Source organism: Bufo bufo, chromosome 1, assembly GCF_905171765.1.
Source record: "Bufo bufo chromosome 1, aBufBuf1.1, whole genome shotgun sequence".
In the NCBI taxonomy this organism is placed as follows: domain Eukaryota; kingdom Metazoa; phylum Chordata; class Amphibia; order Anura; family Bufonidae; genus Bufo; species Bufo bufo.
In genome coordinates, this window is record NC_053389.1 from 298,574,106 (window position 1) to 298,587,285 (window position 13,180).

General features: G+C 41.8%; 1 protein-coding gene across 2 annotated transcripts; it reads left to right on the top strand.

Moving 5' to 3' along the window:
• The first annotated feature begins 312 nt into the window (after nt 1-312).
• On the top strand, nt 313-12,467 carry LOC120986976 (MRN complex interacting protein). 2 transcript variants are annotated; one of them, XM_040415656.1, is made up of 7 exons: nt 313-409; nt 491-550; nt 6,827-6,924; nt 8,162-8,234; nt 9,096-9,214; nt 11,272-11,359; nt 11,811-12,467. In XM_040415656.1, the coding sequence occupies exons 1-7, from the start codon at nt 350-352 to the stop codon at nt 12,261-12,263; spliced, it is 951 nt and encodes a 316-aa protein (XP_040271590.1). In that variant the 5' UTR covers nt 313-349; the 3' UTR covers nt 12,264-12,467. The 2 variants fall into 2 exon arrangements, with proteins under 2 accessions (XP_040271590.1, XP_040271591.1); XM_040415657.1 differs by lacking the exon at nt 8,162-8,234.
• The last annotated feature ends 713 nt before the right edge of the window (nt 12,468-13,180 follow it).

Genomic DNA, 13,180 nt, shown 5'->3' on the forward strand with positions numbered 1-13,180 from the left:
TTAGCAGTTTTCGGCTATAGTGCTGCCATTTTATGTGTCTCTATGGGATTTGCCTGTTTCTTGACTTCACCTAAATTCAGGGTTTGCAGTTCAGCAAAGACAGTCAATAGGGATTAACGCTGTTGCAACATATTTAAAAACATTTTGTTATAAAAGTAAGGTGGTCGACAAAAACGTCACTGAAGCTTCAAACAAGGAAATATCTTGCTTTTAACGTCTCTGGAGACAAATTGTCCTCCATATCTATGATCCCAGGGAGGACGCTGAGTGTCCACTAGATGGCGCTACTAGGAAGTGCAGCAGCACGAGCTGAGAGCACTGAGCACTTCCCGCGCTCGCCCTATACACAATGGTGCAGGAGTTCCGGGTGCTCAGATGCGGCTCCTGTCAGGTTTTCCAGGTGCACCAGGTAGGCTGCATTTTTTTAAAGTTTTATTTCTTTCACCCCCTGTATTTCTTAGTAAACTGAGCCCTGTTCTCTGCCCTGCAGGTTAAAAAGAGCGAGAAATGGGCATGCAAACTGTGCGGAGAGAAGCAGTCCCTGCTGAAGGCGAGTCCTATGTGATAAATGTAGTACACTCATGGCGCCAGAAAGAGTTGCCGTGTTGCCCCTAGCAACCAATCAAAATCCAGCGTTGGAAATGAAAGCTGAGCTGTGGTTGCTATGGGCAACAAGGCCACATCGATGGTCATTTTTACAATCGGACATAGGCTGTATTGTGCCAGATGTCTTGTCTGGATTCTGGGAAATGTCATCTGTGTGGATTATCCAGGGGCCAATTAGGAACTCAGGGGGATATTCAGCAAATCAGATACTTCAAAAAAAAAAAAGTTGCAAATCATCACAACTGCGACATTACTTTTGCGACATTTTGTGCTCCTCGCCCCTTTTTTTTTTTTACAGTGGTCTGTGGTTTTAAGAGCTAAACGAGAGATTAGACCTGGATTATGGCTCATTTTCTATGTGCGACTCTTACTAAAGTCGCAACTCCCTGGTCTACTTTTATACCTAAAGGTGTTAACCACATTGTACTCACTCCAAATATATTATTAACCCTTTCAGCCTCTGTGTTTTTTTTCCGTTTTTGCTTTATTATTTTTCACTCCCTGCCTTTCCGGGACCATAACGTTTTTATTTTTCAGTTCACATAGCTGTATTAGGGCTTGTTATCTGAGGGACAAGTTGTACTTATTCCTCCATTTAATATTGCATATGATGTAGCAGGAAGCTGGAATAATGGGGTGAAATTCCAAATGGGGTGAAATTGGAAAAAAAAAAAATGCAATTCTGCAAAAGTTTTATGGGTTTTGTTTTTTTGGCATTCCCTATTTACAGCGATACCACATATGTATAGTTTTTCTTATGTTTTAATACTGTACTTTTCATTGATACCATTTTGGGGTGTGTATGACTTTTTGATCACTTTTTGTGGGAGGTAAAGTGACCAAAAAACGGCAAATTTCCTGCCCAGTTGCTAATTCCAGTGTTTTATGCTGGTCTATGATATCCCCTGCGCCACTGGAGGACGCACTTAATGTATGGTGAGGTGCACGCCCTCTGCCAGTCTGTGCGCCTAATCTATGGCTGCACCCCTGCCCATCCCATTTTTCAGAAAGTAGTGAGGGCATTGTACAAACTGCATTGTGCGCCTAAATTTAGGTGCAGTGGTGTCCAAAAAGTCACAGCTGCAAATGTGGAGTGAAATTTGGTCAGGGTTTCATAGTAGATCACTTTTCTGTTACATTCATGAAGTGTGACTTTTTAAAAAGCCTCCACTCCAGGCATTCCCCAGGTGTACTTTCAGTGAAATAGGTGCAACTACATTGCACTTGCTCCATATGTATTACCATGCACTATTTGCATAAATATAGTACCCTCAGTAATAATAATTCCCCTATAGTGCCCCCAAAATTAATCATGCCCATTTGTCTCTCCAGCAATAATAATGCTCCCTATTGTGCCCTAGTATTACAAATGCCTCCTATTGTGTCCCCAGTAATAATAAAAATGTCCTTATAGTGCCCCAGTATTAACTCCTTTTCGACATCCGCCATACATGTATGGCCCATGTCGGGTCTTTAACCACCTGCCATCTGTGCCCTTCCTGACCAGGCCAAATTTTGCAAAACTGACATATCTCACTTTATGTGGTAATAACTTTGGAACGCCTTTATTTATCCAAGTCATTCAGAGATTGTTTTCTCGTGACACATTGTACTTCATGACAGTCATAAATTAGAGTCAAAATATTTCACCTTTTATTTATGAAAAAATTGCAAATTTACCCAAAAATTTGAAAAATTCGCAATTTTCTAAATTTCAATTTCTCTGCTTTTAAAACAGAAAGTGATACCTCATAAAATATTTATTACTTAACATTCCCCATATGTCTACTTTATGTTGGCATCATTTTGGAAATGTCATTTTATTTTTTTAGGACGTTAGAAGGCTTAGAAGTTTAGAAGCAATTCTTCAAATTTTTAAGAAAATTGCCAAAACCCACTTTTTAAGGACCAGTTCAGGTCTGAAGTCACTTTGTGGGGCCTACATAGTGGATACCCCCATAAATGACCCCATTGTAGAAACTACATCCCTCAAGGTATTCAAAACCGATTTTACAAACTTTGTTAACCCTTTAGGCGTTCCACAAGAATGAAAGGAAAATGGAGATCAAATTTTTAAATTTCACTTTTTTGGCAGATTTTCCATTTTAATCAATTTTTTTCTTTAACACATCGATGGTTAACAGCCAAACAAAACTCAATATTTGGGTAAAACTAAAATGATGGGCGAGCACACTTCATTTGTATCATAGAGTACATAAAATTTAATTAAATCCAATAAATCGACACGTGTCTAAACATAAAATCATAAAGTCATACAATACAATAAAATACCATAAAACTTATGTACTTTGAATAATACACTTGAAAATACCGCAGGTGAATGGGATGGTTTGCACAGTGTGCTAAGATCCAATTGCTGGTATTTGGACCAGATGTCATATACCCGTTGGTATCAAATAGAAGTCCGCTAATATAGTGAGATAACTTGAATTCTCCTGTGCAGGAGATCTCCAATTGCAGGTCTATTGCACAAATATAGCGCCAAAGATATATGCTGGTAGTAGCTCCAATGTAAGTAGAAAATATAAGGGTCACCTAATTCAGTCTCTTATATAGTCCCCCAAACCTTGGGTGCTGGTTTTGTACACCAGTTTGCTGAATAAAGTCCCGTAATCACTGTATAGACCTGCAATTGGAGATCTCCTGGACAGGAGAATTCAAGTTATCTCACTATATTAGCGGACTTCTATTTGATACCAATATTCAGTTTTGAAGCACCAGATATGGGACCTATATCTGGTGCTTCAAAACTGAATATTCTTCAAGTGCAATCTATATGAGAAATTGTTTTAAACAGATATATGTATAATGATGGGAGTAATAAGTGAATTTATAAAAATGTAACTTTAATATGGGATAACTCCTATCTATATTACAAATTCTGTTCACATAGATTTGTTCAGATTGATAGAAGGAAGAAGTGAAGTAAAAAACGCATGAGTCCTAAATAAACGCATAGGAACCGCATGCATAAAAAAACGTGTATATATAAGAAACGCATGCCGAGTTTTCAGAAGAAGGAATCCAGGGATCTATATCCGGCGTTTTAAAATTGAATAATCTTCAAGCGCAATCTATATGAGAAATTGTATTCAAACAGATATATGTATAATGACGGGAGCAATCAGTGAGATACAAAAAAAATACAAAAGTATCTCAATAGATGTATATTAAGTGTACGCATAAAAAATACATGCCTACATTTCAGAAGAAATAATCCAGTGATCCACATTTTGGTGCTATCGAAGATATAAAAGGTGGAGGCTCACAGGTGATGTGACACCACTGATGAAGGGAAGGAGAGTTCCCGAAACGCGTATGGGCCGGATCACATGCCTGTAACAAAAGCACCTCCACGTCTACAAGCATGGCCATGCTGTGAAATTGAATCGAAGGACTTTTCCAATAACTAGAAACATATTGGCGATTCACTGTACCCTCTCTTTCGTGCCGGACGAAATCCCGTTTGGAAATCCCGTGAGACTTCGGGTAAGTCAGCTGCAGCTGAACAAAGTCAGACGCCGGCAGTGTCCCGCGCTGCCCGACTCACATTGGAAACAGCCCGTCCACCACGAGGGAGGTAAGAAGCTTTTACACACAAGCTGCAATATTTACAGTGATTACAGGACTTTATTCAGCAAACTGGTGTACAAAACCAGCACCCAAGGTTTGGGGGACTATATAAGAGACTGAATTAGGTGACCCTTATATTTTCTACTTACATTGGAGCTACTACCAGCATATATCTTTGGCGCTATATTTGTGCAATAGACCTGCAATTGGAGATCTCCTGGACAGGAGAATTCAAGTTATCTCACTATATTAGCGGACTTCTATTTGATACCAACTGGCATATGACATCTGGTCCAAATACCAGCAATTGGATCTTAGCACACTGTGCAAACCATCCCATTCACCTGCGGTATTTTCAAGTGTATTATTCCAAGTACATACGTTTTATTGTATTGTATGACTTGATTTTATGTTTAGACACGTGTTGATTTATTGGATTTAATTAAATTTTATGTACTCTATGATACAAATGAAGTGTGCTCGCCCATCATTTTAGTTTTACCCATTTACCTTTCTGAGGGTGGGTGTCCCTCATATTTGGGCTAGCAGCACCTGTTCCACATTCCCGTCCAGAGTGAGCCACCGCCCTATCGTTTGCTTAAAACTCAATATTTATTACCCAGATTCTGCGGTTTACAGAAACACCCCACATGTGGTCATAAACTGCTGTATGGGCACACGGCAGGGCGCAGGAGAAAAGGAACTCCACATGGTTTTTAGATGCCATGTCCCATTTGAAGCCCCCTGATGCACCCTTACAGTAGAAACTCCCAAGAAGTGACCCCATTTTGGAAACTAGGGGATAAGGTGCCAGTTTTATTAGTACTATTTTTGGGTACATATGATTTTTTGATCATTCATTATAACACTTTATGGGGCAAGGTGGCCAAAAAATTGGTTGTTTTAGCACAGTTTCTATTTATTTAATTTTACAGCGTTCACCTGAGGGGTTCAGTCAAGTGACATTTTTATAGAGCAGATTGTTACGGACGTGGCGATACCTAATATGTATACTTTTTCTCATTTATTAAAGTTTTACACAATAATAGCGTTTTTGAAACAAAAAAATTATGTTTTAATGTGTCCATGTTCTGAGAGCTATAGTTTTTTATTTTTTGAGAGATTTTCTTATGTAGGGGCTAATTTTTTGCGGGATGAGGTGACTGTTTTATTGGTACTATTTTGTGGGACATACGCGTTTTTGATCACTTGGTGTTGCACCTTTTGTGATGCAAGGTGACAAAAATTGCTTGTTTTGACACAGTTTTTTTTTTTTTTTTTTTACGGTGTTCACCCGAGGGGTTAGGTCATGTAATATTTTTATAGAGCTGGTTTTTACGGACGCGGCAATACCAAATATGTCTATTTTATTTTATTTTTTCTATTTTTAATTATTTTTTTTTTTTTCATTCCTTACTTTTTTATTTTCAACCTTTTTATTTTTTTTATTTTACACTTTTCGTCCCCCATAAGGTCATACAAGACCTCTGGGGGACATTTACTTCACTTTTTCATTTTTTTTTTACTGTTGATTTCTCCTGTAACTGGGGCTGACATAGTAGCCCCAGTTACAGGACAAATACACCCCTAGAGAGGCTGTACAGCAGCAATCCAGCGCTGTACAGCCTCACAGCAGGGCTGATCGAGGTCTCTGAGAGACCTCACACAGCCCCTGCACTCTCCGGTCACGGCGGTCACATGACCGCCGGGCCGGAACAGGAAGCGCACAGCGCTTCCTTCTCTGCACACACAGCGCTCGGTGAGCGCTGTGTCTGCAGCGATCCGGAAGGCAGGGACACCTGGGCACTGTCCCTGCCTTGTCTTAGGGTTGCCCTGCTGTCACTGACAGCGGGCAACCCGATCAGCAGCTGCACGATTAGCGTGCAGCTGCTATTTCTGAAAGGACGTTCTAAAACGTGCTTTCAGAAATAGAGGTCCACCCATAGGACGTTTATATCCTATGGGCGGACGTAAAGCGGTTAAAGATGGTGCCTTTCCTTTCAAGATGGTGCACCAAGAAAAACAGTGGTGTAATCCGATGAACCACAGCTATGCGTCTATGTTAGGGCTGCAACAATTACTTGAATGAATTGAGTAACTCGACGCAGAAAAATCCTCGATGCAATATTTTATTTTATTTTGCATCGATGATCCGTTTGAGCCATGTGACCACGGAGCGTGACTGAAGCGCTTGCTATTACTCACACTCCGTTGTCTCCCGCCGTCCCATACCGCCCTGCGCTGCATTGTATCCTGACATACACATATTGTCAAGACATATTAAACGCAAGCTGGAGTGTCTGCAGCGCCCCTACAGGAGAGGTAAGTGTTTTATTTCACAGGCGCTGGGGACTTATGGCTAAGGGGGAGCTGATGGCACTGGGTAAACGTTCTTTTAATTAGTCTTTTCTTATTAGAGTACTGGATTAATCATTGGATGAATAGGTAGAGCACTTGATTACAAAAATAACCGATGGCTGCAGCCCTAGTCTATGCAAACTTTGATAGGGAGGTCACTGGTGACAGATTCCCTTTAAGTCCGTCATACAGTGTATACCATGCAGTAGAATTACTATGAAGTATATATGTTTTTAACTCCTTCTCTCTAAATCTTGTAATCTGGTAGGTTTATGGTCAAGGTTCAGGAGCAGACTGCAGGCACCACGTCCAGAAGCTGAACCTTCTACAAGGGCAGGTGGAGCAGGCGGCTACTGGTTCTGCCCGGTAAGTGCACAGTGTCCTTCTTAGCACATTCTCAGATGTCAGTCATATATAATAAGAATTTCAGTTTGAGCCTTAAAGGGAGTGTGTCAGGTATTATATGGCCACTAAAGGGGTGGCAGCTGGCAATGGGTTAAAAAATAAAAAAAATAATACTGGCCTTCACCACTCTTTTTCAGACTCTGCTGGTCTCAGTTTCTTGGCCCCATCTCATCAAAAGAAAACCCACTCAGCCAGTCACCAGTGTTGAGATGGGGCCAGGAGGGGATGCGGGCAACAGGGGATAGATGAGTATCAGTTCTTTCCCATATTCTCACACATGCGCCATGCGCTCCTCGGCCAAGTGCTAGATTAGTAAAGCTGTCCGTCAAGGAGGGCAGGATAGCAGGAGCAATTTCCAAGGTGGGAACCGTCCCCAGGGCACTTCTTGCATCATTTGAATAATGAAAAAAACGTATTTTTCTCTAATGTGGTCATCAGCCACAAAATGGTTCTGCTTTGAATATACCCTTCCTGGCGATATTATCAGTTTAATGCCAAATAACAGCTGTCAGACTACCTCTTCATGAGTACATACATGTGCATTTCCTCTAGTCAGTCTCAATAATAATCAATGGCATTGCTACTTGAACATGAGCTGTGACACTGTCTGCACACTGATCCTTCAGGTATCTCTCACAGCCAGGTAGGTTTCTATATTATTGAAGTCTATGGTATAAGGGATCAATCGCATATTCAAGTTCCCTAAGGGGACTAAAAACTAAAGTAAAATAAGTTACCCAATTTTACATATAAAAAATATCATAATTTGGTCAAAAAATGTCTGAACTATTAAAATATAAAAATATTTATCCTGCGTGGTCAATGTTGTAACAGGACAAAATAGCTGATTCATTGTTTATTTGATCAACTTGCGTCACCCCCTCGCCCCAAAAAAGTAGAAGTAACCATATTTATTCCAAAATAGTGCCAATAATCATTCATATCATTTTTTTTGTCAAATATTTTTGGAAATGTAGAATAGAGAAGAACACAACTGGCAAGATCGCACCCCAAAAAGAACAGCAGATATCGGTGATAATGTGTAAAAAATGACAGGGGTTTTCCGACCAGGAACTTTTAAATAACTTATAAATGTGAAATAATCGCCGCTGTCCGTATCATTAATTCACTTTACTAGAAAGCAGTGCGCTATAAAAATCTATGGGGAGGACGACCATATGACTTTTTTGTTTTGTAGGAAAAGCTGCCAGAATGTCATTTCTCACGATGAGGCTGATGATGAAACGAAACAAAGCCTTCTAATGCCACAGGTAACTTAGTGGTTGGAAATTATACCAGCTCATTGATTTGCATATTGATAACCTATCCTCAGGATAGGTCATCAATATGAGATCTGTGGGTGTTTGACTCCCGGCACCCCTGCCGATCAGCTGTTTGAGGAAGCCACTGCGCTCCTGGAGCTCTGGTGAGCACCGCAGCTTACCGAGCACAGCGCCGTACATTTTATATGGGCTGTGCTTAGTATTCCAGCTCAGCTCCATTCACTTAAATAAGAATGAGCTGCACCTAGGCCATGTGACCGATAAATGTGACATCACATGGCCTAGGAAGAGGCCGAAGTGCTTATGGAGCGCCACGGCCTCTTTGTACGGCCAGCTCCCAGGTCCCCTGCCAATCTGATATTAATGACCCATCCTAGGATAGGCCATCAACATGAAAATCCTGGAAAGCCCTTTTACAGGGATCATAATTGTTAAAGGGGTTTGCCGAGTGTTTTATACTGCGAGGATCAGTTTTGCATAGACATAGACTACAGCCACTGTCGTTTTCTGCTGCATTGTGTGGAGTGGATCGAAACCGTTCACTACACAGCAGCATCTGGCTGCAGCAGCCCCCATTTATTAAATCAGAATACATTGACAGCTGGCTGTTACCAGATAGGACTGAAGGCCTACAGACTCTAACGCTGTCCAATCAGTGCAGTGAGTAGGGGCACACCTTATCGCCAAGGGGAATAATAGAGGACCTTGCAGAGTTCTTAGAAAAATGCTCCAGGATTATTTCATTGGGAATACAAGTATTTACTAAAACGGACTGTAAGAAGCGGTGATGGGCCCTCTGTATATAAGACAAGAAGCTTTTAATGTTGTGTTGTTCAATGTCGCACACAGGAACCAGCCCCCATGAGTCACTGGAATAAATATTTGGAAGAAAACGTTGATGAAGAGGAGGAGGAGGAGGATCGTGATCACTACTACTCTCACCAGGATTGTAAATCAAGAACTGTCAGGTTGTACTTGTAACTATAGGAAAGGCATAACTGTTAGTGTAATAAATCATGAACCTGCTGAGGTGAGGCTGCCACAAGGTATAGAGTGTATGTTATCTCATCGTTTTTGCCTATATACAGTATGTTTACAGTAGTTCCCTTATATGATTAGTCATGTCAGGAAAATGTATAAAAAGGAGACGTGACATTGCCTATTAGGATTGCATTTTGTAGAAAATCTAAGTTTAAAGGGATTATCCAGGAAATTGATATTGATGACCTATTGTCATCAGGAGATCCAGTGAGCACTGCAGTGTCTTCACAGCTAACCAAGCACAGCGCCGTACATGGTATAGTGTCTGTGCTTGGTATTGCAGCTCAGCTCCATTCCATTCATTTGAATAGGACTGAGCTGGGTCTAGGCCACATGACTGATGTTCAGTGCCATCTCTGGCCTAGGAGAGGCCTAAGCACTCATACAAAGCTATGGACTCTTCTAACAGCTGACCCCTGCTGAACTGATATTGATGAGCCGTCCTGAGCATAGGTCATCAATATAAAATTCCCCGATAACGCCTATATTAAAGGGGTTGTCCGACCAGTTAAATGTTGATTGTTTGTTTTTTAAATGGTCAGAAAGAAGAAAAAATCTAATCATTTCAGTTCCAATGCTCCCTGCATCTGTGCTAATCTCTGCTTCTTGTTCCTGATTGACACAACATATGACCCCTGGCTGAGGCGGGTCAGCACTGCAGCCCGGCTGAGTGGTCAAGTTCTGTGTGTCGAGAGCGACTAGAAAGTAAAGACTGTTGGAGCAGTGGGGAATGATGATCCTTTATTTTGAAGAAAAATTAATTCCAAGTGGGACAGCTTCTTTAAAGGGGTATTCTCATCTGAGACAATGGGGGCATATCACTATATATCGAGAACTGAGCCCCGCAAAGTGGTGGCTGGAGGACTCTGGTCCGGCAACCACCATGCGCTCTCCATATAGATGTGAATGGGAGTGTACCACGCATGACCAGCTACTGCTCCCATTCACTTCTCTGGGCCCGACAGAAATAGCCGAGCCAGCGCTTGGCTATTTTCGGCGGACCCATAGAAATGAATGGAGGACGGTTGCACATGCACAGTGCGCTTTCCATCACTTTGAGGGCTCTATTTAGGAGATAGCCGCCCTCCATTCATTTCTATAGGGCCGCTGAAAGTAGCCGAGCGCTGGCTCGGCTATTTCCATTGGGCCCATGGGAGGGGTGGGCGGTCATGCGCGGTGCTCTCCCATTCACTTCTATGGGGAGAGTGCTTGGTGGTGGCCGGTGATATGCCCCCATTGTCTGTGATGAGAAAACCCCTTTAATTCTTGTGAAAGAACAGCTCATTGACAGCAATTATGGTCACCCTTCTAGCCAATACTGTCCCCCAGCTTTTCCAAACTAACCGGTAACCGTTTATGCTGTGATACGACCTCTTCTGCATAACTGAGGCTACTTTCACACTTGCGTTCAGAGAGGATCCGTCTGCTGTCTGCACAGACGGATCCGCGCATATAATGCAGACGTTTGGATCCGTTCAGAACGGATCCGTCTGCATTATAGTTTAGAAAAAATTCTAAGTGTGAAAGTAGTTCAGACGGATCCGTTCAGACTTTACATTGAAAGTCAATGGGGACGGATCCGTTTGAAAATTGAGCCATATTGTGTCATCTTCAAACGGATCCATCCCCATTGACTTACATTGTAAGTCTGGACGGATCCGCTTGCCTCCGCACGGCCAGGCGGACACCCGAAAGCTGCAAGCAGCGTTCAGGTGTCAGCGGAGCGGAGGCTGAACGCTGGCAGACGGATGCATTCTCAGCGGATCCGCGTCCACTCAGAATGCATTGGGGCAGTACGGATGCGTTCGGGGCCGCTTGTGAGACCCTTCAAACGGAGCTCACAAGCGGAGCCCCGAACGCTAGTGTGAAAGTAGCCTAATGGTATTGGCTGCTTCGGTTGTATAATAATAAATGCTTCCTCAGAAAGTTTTCAGCAGATATAGTGAATTCTAAATAAAAAATTTTGTACAATGTTGGATTTTAGGAAACGTATGCATTTACCATATGATGCAGGTGATTTCTACAAGGACAATATCAAAGAAACTATTTCAAAGAAGAAGAAAATCTATGAGGTGGGTGTTAAAAGAATATTAGTAAAAATGTTTTCTGTGTAAATATAATGGGAAATCCAGTCAAAACTATCTCTGATATGTCATACATGAATATAAGATCAAAACGGCGGAGTATGGAAACTCGGATCACTCCTAAATGTCCACCTGTTAGGCAGCAGACCAATATAGACCTCATGGCCACGTTACAGATCTTTGTATGGACCCATAATGTGGCGGCCATAGTCTGCTATAGGCCCATATTGTATCTCTGTGTGCCTTGAATTTTTACAGAGACACACTAACCATACTTACTTGGTCCACCGGTTTCCTTCCGGATCGCTCCACAGCCGTTTTTTGCATCTCCCCCTAAGTATTGTCAGTATGACGTGTCCGGGCATTGTGGGGGAGTTGTTCAGGGTTGGATAACCCCTTTTAATGGTAAATTTTTATTCCTCTTTATTTTTATATTTAGGGTGAGAACCCATCAGAAGCCTGCAAGTTTTCCTGCAGAATAACAGAAGACCCAGGATGCTTAGAATGGCAGGACAACCCTATATCTCCTACATCAACCCTGCAGACCAGCTCTGACACATATCTTCTTATGAACAAATCGGTGGGACGTTTTGATCAGTCCACCAGCAGTACTTCCAGCTACCTGAAGAGGGAGCCCCAAACAGATACCATTTATAATCATTCTGAGCTCAGAAAGAAGATTGGGCCAAACTGGTCTGTAACCAGCAGCCAATATGTCCTGCCCAGTGAGGATTCTCCTACAACAAGTAGATTGTCTGCACAGAAGATTTCCTCTCCAGGGTTGCTTCAGTCAGACATGATCCCTAAAACCAGCTCATCGGTTTCTATACAGAAACCAGTTATTCAGTCTAATCTTTTTATGACCGATGACGACTTTGATGATGACTATTAAGATCCATGTACAGTACAAATATTTATCTATGTCCTATATGACCTATTTTCTGTGAAAGCGGGATCTCGCATCCCTGCATCAGAAACCCATCTACTTCTATAAACTGTTTTATCTTCACATGTCTTTACCAGTATTCATTCTGCAATGTTTACTTGTTTTATGTATATGTTATTTTGAATAGTTCCACTTAATAAAAATTTAAATGAGTGAATTTTTAGTGTGGATAATGCCGTTGTAGTTTCTATACAGATTATTAATGTGTGTACATCTGTACCAATCAGTATTACTAGTGTGGTTGGGGATAATGATAACACATGATAAAAACATATACAGTACCAGGCAAAAGTTTGGCCAAATGTTTTTTTAATATACAGGTATATATTGTAGATTCATATTACAGTACCGGTTTTTCATTCCTTGATTATTCTTGTTTTTTTATTTTCTACATTGTAAGTTCCTATTGAAGACATGAAAATGTTGAAGGAACACATAACCTCACCTGGAATGGATTTCCGTTAACAGGTATGATTTGTCAAGAGTTAGGGCTCATGCACACAAATGTATTTTCTCGCCCATATTCATTGGGGGACACAGGAACCGTGGGTATAGCTATGTTCTCAGGAGGCGTTGACAATAGTAAAAGCTGTTAGCTCCTCCCCTGGCAGCTATACCCCCTCCAGCCTGTGGAGAGAGCTTCAGTTTTTTCTAGTGTCAATAGGAGGCAAGACCTCCCTGCTCTGCAGGGTAGCTCCTGAAGATTTTTTATTTTAGTTTGTTTTTTTTCTCTTCTTTTAGGTGGGAAACAGTGGTCGCCTCGCCTCCCTGTTCTCCCGGGGAGGGCACACCAGCGTTGGTTCGCTACGCTGCCTCCTCCCCCCACAAGAAGACAAGGTGGACCAGGACAGCCTCGCTCCCTG